Genomic DNA, 16,185 nt, shown 5'->3' on the forward strand with positions numbered 1-16,185 from the left:
TTATTTATCACAGGATAAAATCATGGAATGGTTTGGTTTGGAAGATCACTTAGTTCTAACCCCACTGTCATGGGAAGGGACATCTTTCATGTTACACAAAGCCAAGGCTTTTTTGGGCAACTTGTTGCAGAATCTTACTGTATTCTTTATACAGGATTTCTTCCTCATATCCAGCCTTATTATAGATTCACAGAATTTCAAGAGGTTGGAATGGACCTTTAAGATCATTTAGTTCCAACCCTCCCAGGCACACCTCTCAGTAATCCAGGTTGCTCAAGGCCTTATCCAACTGTATTTGAACACTGCCAGGGCTGCAGCATCCACAACCTGTTCCAGTGTAAATATTCTCACAGTAAAAAATTTCTTTGTTATAGCTAACCTGAATTTCCTTTCTTTCCATTAGCACCCATTCTTCCTCGATCTATCACTACAGCTCCTGAGGAAGAGTCCCTCTCCAACTTCCCAGTAGACCCCTTCAGATACTGGGAGGTTGCAAGTCTCCACAAAACCTTCCCTTTTCCAGGGTGAACAGCCCCAGCTTTCCCACCTACCTTTGTAGGGGAGGTGCTCCAGTTCTTATCTGTGTTTCAGATTCATGTCCAATTTTTCATCTACAAATATCCCCAAGTCTTTCTCTGCAAGACTGTTTTGAGCTCATTGATCTATTAGTCAGTATGGATACTGAGAACTGACCAGGATGCTGCACTTGGCCTCACCTCATTGGCCCACTCCTCCAGACTGCTGATGTCCCTCTGGATAGCATCCCTCCCCTCAAGCAAATCAGCTGCACTGCTCACCTCAGTGCCATCTGCAAGCTTGCTGAGACTGCACTCATTTCCACTGTCCACATCATTAACAGAGATATTGAATAGTATTTGTCTGAATACAGACCCCCGAGGGACACCTCTTGTTGTTGATTTCTAATTGTACTTCAAGCTGTTGAATGCAATGTTTTGATAATGGCCACATGGCCACTGTGTTATTCATCAAACAGTCCACTCAATTAAATACAAATTTCTCCCCTTTAATAACAAGGATATTGTTTGGTAATACCAAAGGCCTTACAGAAGTCTAGGTAAATGACAAATTGTCTTACAGAAGTCAAGGCAGATGATATTAAAGGTAACTAGCAAATGTATTAGTAATATATCTATTGGCATTGTAGAATTGTTATGTATTCCGTAAGCTGCAGCCTTCCAGAACTGAACATCTGGGCTAAGACTCTGAAGTAGGATCTGACAGAATATGTTCTGTGGCACATCGCACTCTTGATATCTTAAACGGGTTTTTTTCACTTCTGTAAACCCTTTTTGTTAGAAGATGTAAATATACAAACACACACACAAAAAAAATTACCTAGTCTACCTTCATTAAATTTTTCCTGATCTCTATAAAAAGCTCCCTGTTGCAAAGACTACAAAAGTTTCAGTGATACTAGGTCATGCAAACTGAGACCTCCACAATCTCATATTCACTTTACATTAAATATATCCGTGTTCATATGCTTTTAAATTAAATATGTTTCTTTGGGACCAATTTTATGAGGGCTAGATTAATTTCAGCCATTACTTTAACCAGAATTAAAGCACGATATACATTTTGACACCTGATTAATTAGAATAAGCACACCTTAAAGACTAAGAAAGAATCCATAATTTAAAAACATTAGCTTTAACTATTTTATCAGATTTTTTTTTATTTATTGCTACAAGTGAGATTTTAATAATATTTATTCTTTACCTTGTCCTAAAGTTTGCAGGGTGAGGATGCCCATCATATAATGACAAATAATCATATTCTTCTTCTAGAGCAAAAGACTGAAAGACGATCTGTATTCTGTTTCTTTCTTCTGCTATTATAACCCAGGTACAGTTTGCACCATTTGGATATCCATATGGGAAGCCAGGGCTTTCTATAGTGCCATTGAGTCCTTTTAAAGTTCCACCACAGGTATAAATAAATCCTAAAAAATATCAAGGAAAAGAAAAAGTTAGTAATCCATTTTTATATCAACCTTTTATAGAATACACCACTAGAATTCATGATTTCTGAAAAAAAAATCAAAATATTTTTTAGCAACTACTGCATTTAGAAAGGTACAGCCCATGTTTTTTATACAAATGCTGGCCATTTAATGTAAAACAATCCCACCTACCTAACAAATGTGTTTTCCATACTGTTTATCTAAAGACATATGGTAGCATCTTTGAAAATAAATATAACAACATCTATGACTAAATTTGTTTGCCTATGAAGCAAAGCATTCATATAAATTCCCTTTTTTTGTCAAATGGAAGAGTAAATAGGTCTCTTTGGATACAGGTCTGATACAGGTGAAACCTATTAACATTGTGCTTTTTCTCCGTGTATTTTAGCTCTGGAAAAGACTGAAAGTCTATTTATTATGAACAAGCTTTTCCTAATCAATAATTCTGGGTTATGAAAACTCTGTACTTAAGGGCTCAATCTGAAATAGCCATCTATTGCATCATTATGTTATCTCATGTAAATATTAACAGTTGACATGTTTTGGCTGACCCTATGTGGATGTTGTTGTGGATGATCACTGCAGTGACCAGGTAGGGACCCAGAGGTGCTCCGTCACACAACACATTCACACACCCCTTCCATTCCCTCAGTGGGATAGAAGAGAGAAAGAAGAGTAACAGTGAGAAAATTTGTGGGTTGAGACAAAGACAGCTTAATAGGTACAGCAAAATCTGTGCATGCAAGCAAAGCAGATGAAAGAATTCATTGGCTGCTTTGGCAGGAGGGTGTCCAGCCACCTCAGGAAAGCAAGGCCTACATCAGGCCTAATGGTTACATGGGAACGTGGGTTGAGACAGCTTAATAGGTACAGCAAAATCTGTGCATGCAAGCAAAGCAGATGAAAGAATTCATTGGCTGCTTTGGCAGGAGGGTGTCCAGTCACCTCAGGAAAGCAAGGCCTACATCAGGCCTAATGGTTACATGGGAAGACAAACAGCATAACCCTGAATGTGGTCCCTTCCTCCTTCATTCCATTATTGTGGTCGCTTCCTCCTTCTTCTAACTGAGCTTTCACCACTGAGCATGCTGCCGTATGTGCTAGAATAGCCCTTTTATTGGTTGGGGATGTCCCAACATGTCCCCTCTGTGTCCCCTCCCAACTTCTTGCCCATTCCCAGAAGAATGAGAAGCAGAGGAAGCCTAGATGGTGTGTAGGCACTGATAAAATGTTCAGTATTGTTTTGGTCACAAATCTAAAACATAAGACCATAGGATCTACCACAAAGAAAATTAAGACTATCCCAGCCAAATTCAGTACAGTGAATCAAAGCTGAAAAGTTGTTCTGCTGATAGATCCTTTTTAAAATGAACCTTCTTAAATGTCAGAATTTACTCCTACATTCAAACCCTAACTTTTGTTGGACTATAACAAATTTCCTTTATATATATAAAATCCATTTCCTTAGAAAAATAAGAGAACAAGAATAATTATAAAAAGGCCTTTCCCAAGTCACTGCGTACTGACAGGGCAGGTTCTTTTCCTTATTTTTGTTTCAAATTCTAATGCTCAGTTGTGGCAGCTCTTAACTCTTTTGGGACTTTAGAATATTTTTTATTTTCCACCAGCTTTGTAGTCTGAATATCGGTCTATATCCCCTCTGCAGGCTTTCTGCTTTCTTATCCCTTAAATATTAGATCAGCTTTCCTGCTTTGCCTTTTGCACCCTTGAATCTTCTCTTCCCCAAGAATGCTCAGAGCAAGCCTCCTCTTCTAGTGGAGGGATTTCATCTGAGAGAAAGCACAAAGCACTGAGTTGCTCTTTCACAGCAACATGATGTACATTTCATAACAAACTACAAACAAACAAACCACACGCCAACTCTTAAATTATACACACATGTATATATTTGAGCTCGTTAAATCATCTTCACAGCATATTCACAAGCTTGTCTTCACGTTGAGCATTTAAATGTACAGAGGCCTCTTTCTCTGAAGTACTAAGCAAAAATCTCTTGAGATTTTACACTTTGTATTGCTATTTGTATTTTCTTGACAACAGAAGCATGGCAGGTACAATATTTTTATCCCAGCTTTTTCATATATATTTACAATGGTAAGAAAAGGTGCTTCTTATGAAGTATGACTGCTTTTTTCATAAAATTATTAGTGTATCATAGATATATATGACAAAAAAGGAAGGGAATATACTCTTAGAAAGTAATTAGGGTTTTGTTTACCTCATCTGACATGTACAGCAAATTTTACCTTCTACTGCAAGTTGCCTTTGAGAATTCATTCTCATATCAGTGCCTGCACAAACATCATTGTTAGGAGTTTGTTTTATTTATCTCTTTCTGCCTCTCCCTCATATACTTGAACTATTTTTGAATCCTCTTTATGTGTATTATTTATTATTTAAGCTCAGCTGTTTTATTTAGCACTTTGGAATACAGTTTTGCACAAGACATTTGGAAAATCAAACTATTTACTCATAAGATCTATATCCTAGAACTTTAACACTTCTTACCAAAGACAATCACCATAATAAGCCTTTTTATATAGCTGTGTGCACTATTTATTAATTTAGCTTTTCCTAGAAACTTCTTGCTGAGGCCCACTTCAATAGAGTTAGAGAAAAAAACTTAGAGAGAGACTTGAAAATTAAATAGCATACACTGTTAATTTTTCATCCACCTCTCCCAACCAAGTATGAAAAACACAGTATAAATTTGACTCAAGATCATAATACTGCTATATAATTCAGAACCTTTGTTGCTGTACCTATTTCATGAAAGCTTTCAATTACACATGGACTATTCTCTATTCTGTTAATTCAGTAAAACTAGAAAGAAAATCTCATCAATAGGTCTACTGTTGCCAATATTATGTTTTTAAAAAACACAAAACAAAACAAAAAAAACAGAAAAAAAAATCCCAAGAAAAAACACCAACCAAAAAACCCCAGAGCCACAACTATGAAGGAACAGAGTCTTGTGAGATAGCATGCTACTTATTAAGAATTGTAATGCTTCATACTCAATCCAGTAATTAGTCCTATTCATACACAGATATGAAATGTAAACATCCATGATATATACAAGTTCCAATTACTCCTTTTATTCCATATTCAAACTGTAACAAAAGAGAATTATTCATATGCTGCAAGATGATATACCTTGGATGTTTCTCAGAGATGACTAGCACAATGTAGCACAGCTATGCACGTGTCAGAAAATACACTTTTAATTCCAAGAATGGAAAAAAAAACCCAAATGAACCAACAGTGAATTTTGATTTTGATAGGTCTACTCTTTTAGTCTGTAAAATAAAAAATCATGCCTACACAATCCATGTGCACAACATGCACTTTAATCTCTGCTTTCATATGTTAATTCATTCTGTGATGCTCTTCACCTTGGCAGTCCAACTTGGGTATGATCAAAATAGACAGCGTACATTAACTGACTGGTCTGATCAAATGTGGAAAACATGACATTTATTTTCAAGAGGTAAAATTCATGCTGAAATAACTGGTAGCATATACTGTGATCTTTTTCATTTCGATTTCAGAACCAGCATTCCATACAGATTTTACTAGCAAACTGTTTTTCATTAAAGGGATGATTTTATTCAAAGCACACAATAAAGAATTTTGAAAAGCTTGAAGTTAGACTAGAAAAGAAAAATTCTTGTTGAAATAAATATGAAGATGAACAACACCACTCATGAGATTCTCTTAATAAATAGCATGATTCAAAGTTTCTGTTGCATTGTTTTCTACCAGATTTTAAAATTCAGATGTTTAATTCTCATCAATTTTACATGGATAAATACTTCTTGAAATCAGAAAACACAGATCCTCTTCCTGATTTGTCATCCTTTGATTCATTGTTGGATTATTGGGAGCATCAGTAACAGCACTTCTTAATCCATTTATTCAACATTCATTGCCTTTTAACAAAGCAAGTAGTTCTTACATCATGTCCATACCCCTTGCCTTTGAATGTCCCATAATTACACTCATTCAATACTCAACAATATTGTTATTGGCTTTTTCTCTTCCTCCTGACCATTCAATTATACTGTTTAATAACATATTTCTACACTTTCACCTTCCAAGTACTCTGCACCTTTCATTTAATCTCCCTGTTTAGTGTGTTCTTTAATAATAGTCATTAACATAAGATAATTATACTGAGTCTGCCTTGATTAACACACTTGTACATTTCTGAGTTGCTTGTGTATTTGCTTTTAATTAAGTTTTTAATACTATCTTTCTTTTAAGACAAAACCAAGGAAATGGAAGATTATTTGTTCATATACTGCATTTTTCTTCAGTATCTTTTCTGATAGCGTGATCTCCTTTCATTTCTTTCACTTGCACCTATCTTAAAACATTCTTAAAGTATTCTTAAAGTGTCTTAAAGTATTCCTTAGCCATGTCATCCATGTTCATGTCCCTTTATTTGCAAAATTATTCTTCTCCCTCTAAATGGTAGTTCTATTCAGAATACTTTATTCACTTATCTTTCATGCTCATCACATGTTTCTGCAACACTGTTTTCTGCTTGTGGTCTTTGATCACCTGACTGTTTTGGCAGCAAAGAGTCGTTCTTGTTCATGCTAACCATAAATCAGTACAAACTGTTCTGCTAATTCTGTTCTGTTTTTCTGGATTCTCTTTCTGTTCACTTGTATGATGATCACGTTAGTTTTTTTATGGTTCCTGTATGTTCATCCTTTTTGTTAACATTTCAAAGAACCTACTGGAATTCAACAGAGATAGATTTCATAGTGATGTGAACCCATCCTTCTGCTGTGAATCCTTTTCTTCTGCTATCAATCTTATCCAGTTTTGTAAAATATATACTCAATATTTATTTCTATATTCTATTATTTATTTCTATCTCAACTTTGATTGTCCTGACATGCCTCACTCCCAGATCTTTAAGCCCATTTATAAAACTGAAATAGGATGCTCACATCAGATGTGATGATTGTATTTTACTTTTAAGTGTGTTTAAAATTAACCTTCCTATTACTTTTCATCATGTCTTAATTCTTCTTAATTTATTCTTTTCCATCCTCATTATGCCTCTTTTCTGCATAAAAACAAGCCTCCTTTCACTAATTTTAACTTCCAATAAGACAAAGTTTTATTGACTTTCCTCACAAGTACAAATATGAAAGGTAATCATCTCCTTTAATGTGCTGGACTTAGTTCCTTCTTACCCTCCACCTTTTTGTCTTCCTGCCCCATTTGTCCAGCAGCTTGAAAGATTATTTCTTATTCTAGTGTTTTTTCATGTGAAAAGACTGTTGACTCCTTGTCCCGGTTTGAAACACCCTAAGACACTGTTAAGGACACTCCCTGGTGTCCCTTCCTACCAGAACATTACAGCCCCCTCTCCCTTCACAGCTCTCCTGTTTCCCCTGTGCTGGCAGGGAGGTGTACATGCAAGCAGCAGCCCTGCACATAGCACACCAGGACAGAAGCAACTGCACCTGGGCAGCAGCTCACGGTGGAGAAGGAATCCGCGTGTGCTCAGGTGCCTTTATGATGCTCGTATCCCCATCCGTCTGTTTAGCCCACAAATAAGTTTTGCACCATTAAGGTTGGTTCTGAGAGTGTAGGCAGGGAGAGAAGAGCAGAGTTTGTTTGCAGACACTGCACTCACTCTTCCACATTCCTGCTCCTGGACAGTGTTGTCTGCAGATGGACAGCGGGACAAATCTTTCCTTTGCTGTTAGTTAGTTTTAGCTAGCTGAGGCAGAGAAGTTCCCTGGACTATGTTTTTTCTTTTTCTTTGGACCTGTTTAAACCTGTTCTGGACTCAATACACAGAAGAGCACTGGCAGCTCACAGCTATGGCCACCAGGCCAGGCCTGGGTTGTGGCATTTCTGGCGCTGGAGGGACTGATAACAAACTGAGTGAGCCAAGCTACAGCCCACCAAGGGGAATTTCTGATTTTTAGCCAGTAGCAAAAGGTTTTATTGTTTAATATTGTTCATTTTTTTTGTGTTGGTGAATGCTTTGCCTGTTAAATAAACAGGTTTTTTCCACTTTTCTTCAAAGAAATATTTTCCCGAACCAGTTTGGGGAGGGGCTGCTTGAATCTGCTTTTTAGAGAAACCCTTTTGGAGGGTCTCTCACAAATTTACTCCAAACCAGGACACCATGTCAGCCACAAGGCCTTAGAGATCCTGCTATTTCAGAAAACACTATCTTGCATTCCTATAGATCTCTGTGTTTGTTTAACTTGATGTTCTGTACTTCAAATAATTCTCACTTCTATCTCAGCTCCAATAGCAGCTTTTATAATGAGCTCTCTACCAGCTGAGAAAAGTCTACATTTAATATTTTTCCTGACTGCCTATAATTGTTACTGTCATATGTTTCAATTTCCCAAAGTAATAAAAACCTGGAACCATAAAATAGTCTGGGTTGGTAGGGACCATAAAGATTGTATATTTCCAAACCCTTGCTGTGGGCAGGAACACCTTTCTTTAGACCAGATTGCCCAGCCTACAATGATGGAAAATCCACAAGCTGGGGGACCTCGTTCCAATATCTCACCATCCTTACAGTTAAAAATTTCTTCCTAATATCTAATCCTAATATCCAATAGTTTAAAACTATTTCTCTACTACACATCCTTCTAAAAAATTCTGCTCGAGCTTTCTTGTAGACTTCCTTTAGGTACTGGAAGGTTTCTGTAAGGTGTCCCTGGAATCTAAACTGCTCCAGCTCTCACAGTTACAACTTCTTCTGTCTTGGTAATGTCTATCTTTTTGGGTTGTTTTTTTATTTTCTGTTTTTGTAAATAATTCTTGGGGTTTTTGACATATAATGCAAATTTCCTTGATTTAAGACTCTTTTCTTTAGCCTAAGGAAATCTCAGACCTGCTTAATAAAGCCTTATTACAAAAACAAACATAACACCCACAAAAAATGTTCAGTTTGTGAAGTGCACAAAGAACCTTGAAGAACCTCTTTGAAAATCACCTCTTAGGAATTCCAAGTAATTGAGGATTTCTTAACTAAATTGCCATTTTATTTCAATTTGTTCGTAAAAGCATTTGCTTTCTCAAACAACATATTCTGATGCTTATTCTCTGCACAACTTACTGGAAATTGGGACATTATGCAGTTTAGACACTATGAAGTTTTCAAAAGAAGCTTATCTGTGATTTGTATCATTTTAAGGCTATAAGAAAAGATGGTTATATTTTTTGATAAATGACTGAGTAAGATAGATTGTCTTGCCCTTGTATAAGCTATAACAAGGTACCAAAATGACTTTTCCAATCTTTTGGTAGGGTTGACTGGAAACTCTATAACTTAATCAGTGGAACTGCTACAGAATACTAGTCAAAAAGACACAATCACTGTATATTATCACCATGTTTGAAACACTTTCTGGAGGTATTGCTTTTCCTCCAGAGAATAATTTCTTATCTCTCTTACAGACACATTTTCTGAAAGAGGTTTAGAAATATTTTTTAGTCTTGTCTTCCACTAGTCTTAGTTGTGAAAACTGCTAGAAGGACAAAAGTTTCTGTTCTCTCCTGTCAACCTTGAGTGTATTACTTATGTTTGGAGAAACATAAAGTCTAAGAAACATTAGGACTATTGACGTTCACATGGAATACATTCTGAGCAGCAGGAGGCTTAAATTAGAAAGGTAGCAAAATAAGAAACTGGATCTCATGTAACAAAAGTAGCCATACCATTTTTATTACATGTATTGAAATAAAGATTTATTGCCATTGTTTGTATTTCTTTTTCTACAACAGAAAACTGTCATTTCCTATAATTGAAAACAAAGAGGACTTTGCTTCAATAGTATTGTCAGTCTTTGAGGAATTTTAAAAAAAGGTGAAACATAAATCTAGAAATCTCTAAGTCATTCAATAGAAGATTATCAGCTTCACAAAAAAATAGAGGGGGTTTTAACTCACCTTTAGGCATTTGATTACTTTGGTTTATACATAACTCTCAGACATGGAATAGTCTTCTGCTTCTATTCTAAAAGCAGTGGTAGCAGAACCACAGATGAAAGTCTTGTTTCAACAAAGTCAGCTGAAATACACCCCGGATTTTATCCCTAGTATGTAATTAACTTTCCTTCTAAGGACATTTCAATACTTCTCTCCTATTCCTCACCTAATACCTCAGTGCCTTGTAGACAAGGGATCATCTGTTCCAAAACAACTGCCTCCTTGCTCATGCAGCCAGATAAGGGTAATCTCTCAGATGTGACAAGCATCTGGGCAATAGAACTAGACATAAAAACAAGAGAGGACATTTGGAATCTCATCACAGAACAAATTAAAAATACTCTCTGGGATTGAAATCCTGCCATATTTAATTCCCTTCATACATATGAGCACTAGAGGATTGTGGGGCAACCACATTTTTTATGCTTGTGGAGAGTGTAGGTAGATATTTAAGAGTTTTCAGGGGTTTTTTTAAAGATAATTTTGATTTCAAATAATGGAATTTCTCATCTCGGTGGCGTTTGGCCATCCTGCTTCTCACTCCTGTGAATAAATGTTTTGATCTATGGCTTCCTTATTTTAGGAGAATTGTGAAGTGTCTTCATTAGTATTCTGAGCTTACACTGTTTCGTCATCTACCTGCTCTTCCTGCAGTTCTTCCTTGAAAAATGGAAAGTAAACATCATGCAATCAGAAATTGTATCAGGAATCTTCCCAGCAGCCCTAAAGAGAACACTATATCAAAGGCATATCTGAAAATGAATTCATGCAAATTTTGTGATTGATTACATAGCAAATTTATTCTGTGGAAAAGACAGGAACAGAGATTCCATTGAAAAGATAAGTTGTTGAAAGAATTATATTTATTTTACATATCCTTTTCACTATTTCTTTCTCTGCAAAGCTAGCCACATGTCCAAAGATTTTAATGCTCTTTATTTGCTGGGTTTTTTTAAATCATATGTGTGACCTGTGAAACTGTTAATTTCATAGTTAAATCGTGATATTTGTAAAGTTAGCTTACAATCATCTCCCAGCAAGTCAGAATGACAGGGAAGACCACTCACAGAATACTATGTACTGGCAACATATTTTGAAGTGTTATGTTCTTTTAGAAAACACAGTTCTTTAGATAGAACAGTAGCCAGTTCTTTTCATCAGAACCTCATGAAGACAACAGCAAGATACAACAACTGCAGTATCAGGTCAAACTACTTCTAAAGCAGTTTATAATTTACTTTACTTTAAAGTACAGGTCTTTGGGTCTCTGGGACATGAATAGATAACAGGGTTTGGAGAAATTTTATTTGCAAAAATACAAAGAGTAAATTGTGTTTTCCCTATCAGAATAATTAATTAACAATATGAACAATTTCACAAATGTAAAATTGGTAAATAAAAAAATTCTTAATCAAGGGAAACAGTAAATAAGGTGTTTGAAGAGTCTTTGCTCTTGGCAATAGTGGAATATAGGGAAACACCCTCTACAAAATAATATTTGAAACAAGAGTAACTTCTGAAGAAATTAAGATAGATTTAGTACTACACTTTTACAGCTCAAATGTCCCATAGCATTAATTAGTTTTGAAATTAATTCTAATGTGACAGGAAAACAGACAATATAATGCTGGGTCAAATTCCCTAAATTTAAAGCCCATTGGCATACACAGTAAACCTCTGTCATTATATAGCTGGTTCATTAAAATCTCAGATCTGGGATATGGACCACTGCAAAGAGATTTACAGAGAGACATAATCTAGTGAAGAGAAGAAATGAGAGGGGAAGGGAAGGGAAGGGAAGGGAACCACAGTATGTTTCCTCTGGTGTTGGAAATCTTGCAGCAGTTTCCGGTAAGTGATGGAAAAGATTATTGTAAATCTAAGCAATCTGCTGAAATTCATATATAGCTTTAGAGAAAGAAAGAAACATTTCCTAAAAACCTTCTAAAACACCATAGATTCACTCAAACTCAAAAAGTCAGTGGGGAGAAGGGGTAAAAAAGTCAGAATAAGGATAACATTTTTAGTAAGCATTCAGGTAGGAAATAAGCACTATGAAATAAATACAATGCTGGTTTGAAGTGACTTCAGCAAGACTAGAAAATATTCTGAAGACACGGGGATTGGAAAATCAGGACAAAATTAAGGCTATGTTTAAAGTTTCTGCCAATAGAAATTGAACAGTGTTTACTAAACACTACCACAGAGAGTCTTCCTGTATCCGGTTTCCTTTTTCCAAAAAGTGAAAGAGAGACTTCTGTGGCTGCACAGATTACTTTAGACATAAACAACCTAGTTCTCTGCATTCACTCACAGAGATGACCTTAAAAAAATACAATATTTACAAAATAAAATAAAGGTATTCCTACTTTAGGTCATATGGAAATTCAGACCTTTGATATTCTGCTATAAATTTAAGAAATAATTGCATAACTAGTGTTTAATGCTTCTAAAACATTGCCTTCTTCAGTGAAACGTCAGCTTTCACAGTGAGGCATGTATAAATCTTGATGTCAATAGCTACTCTGCAATGCCATTACTGCAGGATTTGGACCATTGTACCAAATGCACTCCATGTACCTAAACTATCTGAGGACAGCAAAATTAAAGTTGTGTTGAGAATTAAAGGAAGCAGCAGCAGGAAAAGCCAGCTACAGTCTTTGATATACTCCAGGGGTTTTCTGCTTTTCATTTTCCAGATCACATAATAGTGGAGAAAATCCCAAAACCACTTCAAAGAGACAAAGACTCTATAAGGGTCAACTGAATGCAGGGAGATCAGGAGAACTTCTCATGAAGAATTTGACATTATTGTACAGTTTCTGTCAGTTGTTAAAAATAAAGGGAGCACAATTTAAACATCTTGGAAAAATTTAAACACCTTTTATAAACAGAAATTAATTCTGTCTTTTACATTTAAAACTTCTAAGAAAGGTAATTTTTGATTGAAATATGATTTTAATATATTAAAAAAAATTCTTCTAATCTAAAAATCTACAGACTGCTATGATTTTTTTTTCAATAATTTCAGGTATCTGAATCCAAAAGTAATTTTTCAGATATTGTCAGTTATGCTCAATTTTTAACTTTGAATTTATTCACGCTATATATTTCTGAATTTGCAGGAGATCAAAGGATAAACTTCTTTACAATGTACTTTTATGTGTCATATATATATATATATATATATATATATTATCATAAGCCAGAATATAAATTTCAGTAGTCTGTTGAGACATTTTAGGCTAATAAAAGATCAAAAGATAAAGACTGTTGTTAGTTAATGTAATATCTGAGCTTGTAAGATTTTTTAATGGTACTTAATTCATTGATATCTTGAAAACAATAACTTTAGTATTATCAATATTGTTTATATAATTATATTATATAATGTCTAATTTATCTTTATATATATACATAATTATTTCAATTTAGAAAGAAAACATCATCACCAGAGGATTTTACTTTAAAATATGCGGTATTTAACAAATAAAATAATTTTCTAAAAAAAAACCCCGAGATTTGTTTCTCCATGCCATGGAAAGCACTTCAAAGTCTCGAAAAACTTTCAATAAAAGGTATTAAAACTGTTTACAACAAAAGGTGTACAAATGTGTCCATCTCTCTGGAACTGATAGCTTCTTGATTTTTTTTACACTATTTAGTAGAGATAAGAATGCTAAAATGCTATAGAGCCTGGCAGCACAATTGAGTGTTGTTTCAGATTTTATTTTGGTCCCAATAATCACAGGACTAGTGAAGCTGTTGCTAATACTCCATATATTTATTCTGGTCCTTTCCAGAGAGTAACAAGTACAGCTTCACTGTAGAGGCAGACAGGTGAACTTCATACCCTGAGTGGCTGAAGAGGAAATCAGCATATTATGCCAAAATGTTAGGAGCTGATGGGAACAGCCAGGTTTTAAACATCAGCTGATGAGAATTACCTCTGGCCAGCTGCCCTTACTATGACTCTGAGGTACAGAGAGACAACCTGAACTGATTCATCCACCCCAGCTGAAGTTTCCAGCCTACCATGTGAGATAAACATCCCCATGAAGAATCATCACCATCAAGAAAAGAATAATTATCTCTCTGCCTGCTTTGAAAAAACTTGAAGCTACACTGTGACCATTTGCAGAAATGGGAAAGAGGCGTAAATATTTAATAGCATCATTGGCATTCTCTCTTCCTGCATTCCATTGAAAATTGCAAACAGAGAAACAAACAAAAACCCAACCACACCAGCTTAGCATCAGAGAAAAAACCATTTGATCTTCAGAACTGAAGATCATATTTTCAGTTCCATTTTTTTTTCCATATTCCTGCCAACAACATCTTCTGGCCAAAAATGCTGGATCACCTGAACTGGGAGTGCAGAACAAAGTTAGACAAAAAGGTTATGTGAAAAGTCACAAGAAAGGAGTTTATATAAATCTTTAAGAATGGAAAAATATACCCCAAAGGAATAAAGTCAAACATTGCAGCACAGAAGTAACAGAAACAGGAAGAAAAAATATTTAGGTAAGTAGTTCTGACTTGGATAGCATACTTGGAATGTAAAATTGATTTAGAGGACAGTTACCCCATTTTATTTTAAAAATTATTATTGCAAACACTGAAATATTGTTAGCAAAATGTCTTCATATTCATTTGTATGGGACAAAGGAGTCTGGCATATTACTTACTTTCTGCCGTGTCTGCTGATTGGAATTCTGACATTATTAATGTGCTAGGTATTGTGTATTCACTAATACCTCTTACATACTATTACATCATAACTACTCCTATGCCAACAATTTATGCATGGGAAATATGCAGATGTCTAGACTGAGTCTTTTTTCTTGGGTTTCAGCTTGTATCAGCCAAAAAAACCCCAAAACAAACAAACAAAAAAAAGCAGCTAATTATTTTTTGAGACCTAATGAAAATTTGTTGTACAATAGCCCAAGTCTCAGACATTCAGTTCCTCCCTCCCTATCATTAATACTCAGCAGGGTCCAGTGTTTTTTTTTCTGATCAAGTAAGCAAAACACATAATTTTGTATTACATTGTGTGACTTTATATCTGTAATTGATGTGTTCCCAAGTTTTAGCTTATTTCACCTTTTGGCAACTGTTACTCCAAGTGTCTCATCCATTCTGCAGTACTGATGTCTGCTTTCAGTAGCTAATATTTCTGAAATTAATCAGTACCCTACATTTTTTAAAAATTGCTGGTAATATTGCCAGTGGCTTATCATGAATAATCATCCCCTCTGACATGACAAACTAGCTTTAGCAGGAAAGCTATTACTTTGAAACAAATTGTACTGCATTGAAATATCCCCAGTAGTAAAGAATCTCAACAGAGTACTAAGCTTGTTCAATTGAAACCAATGAGGAGAGAAACCTTTGTGTCTTTCTCAGGTCATATTCTTTTTATTAAATATCAGATAATAGCAGTGTCTTACCTAACAAAATTTTCAGGAGGGAGCACTATTTTTTTCTACTTTGATTTTTATTTTGGCATTAAAAAATAAGCTTTGGTTCCTTTTAGTATAAATATTAGGACCCTCACCTCTTTTTTATGCTGCTTTTTTTCCCTAAACCAAAGAGATGTTGTTATTAGTTACTGATTCTCTGCTTCTTCTTAGCAAAGGCAAATGTTTGTTTATAAGAAAGTACATATGAATACAGAGCCAGCCTTTTTAATGGGAAATATTTTTAAAATACTTGATTTCTATATATATGCATGTGTGTGAATATAGAAAGAAAGAAAGAAAGAAAGAAAAGAAAGAAAGAAAGAAAGAAAGAAAGAAAGAAAGAAAGAAAGAAAGAAAGAAAGAGAAAGATAGAAAACACACATAACTATATTACTTTAAATATTTATTTTAATAGCCCAAAATGATCCTTGTGATAAGGAAATTATCAATTTCACCCCATGTATGGTGTAGGAGTGGAATTTGGATTGATTTTTGGTAAAAAAATACCAGAGAAGCGGGGCATGGTAAAAGGCTGCCCCCACAGTAAAAAAGCTTTGATTGTTTCACAGTACCTGTTTCAGAGGAGATGAGATCACCTTATGTGGCACTCTCTTCAAAGATGGTTGGTGCAGTTGGAAACAGAATTCATTGGCATGTTTGGGTCTAACTATTTATCTCTTTTTTTCCCTTCCATATAATAAAAATCTGTTCAATCAAAACCTCTTTGAA

At 35.1% G+C, this 16,185-nt stretch overlaps 1 protein-coding gene across 1 annotated transcript in view; it reads right to left on the reverse strand.

Moving 5' to 3' along the window:
- The window catches only part of CSMD3 (CUB and Sushi multiple domains 3), a 593,341-nt gene that overhangs the window by 511,782 nt on the left and 65,374 nt on the right, over nt 1-16,185 (reverse strand). Inside the window, exon 2 of the mRNA XM_039715519.1 lies at nt 1,741-1,963. Within this exon, the coding sequence (XP_039571453.1) occupies nt 1,741-1,963 (223 nt within the window). The remainder of the gene's footprint in view (nt 1-1,740; nt 1,964-16,185) is intronic.

The sequence above is a fragment of the Passer montanus genome, unplaced genomic scaffold, assembly GCF_014805655.1.
Source record: "Passer montanus isolate IOZ18808 unplaced genomic scaffold, ASM1480565v1 scaffold33, whole genome shotgun sequence".
NCBI classification, from domain to species: domain Eukaryota; kingdom Metazoa; phylum Chordata; class Aves; order Passeriformes; family Passeridae; genus Passer; species Passer montanus.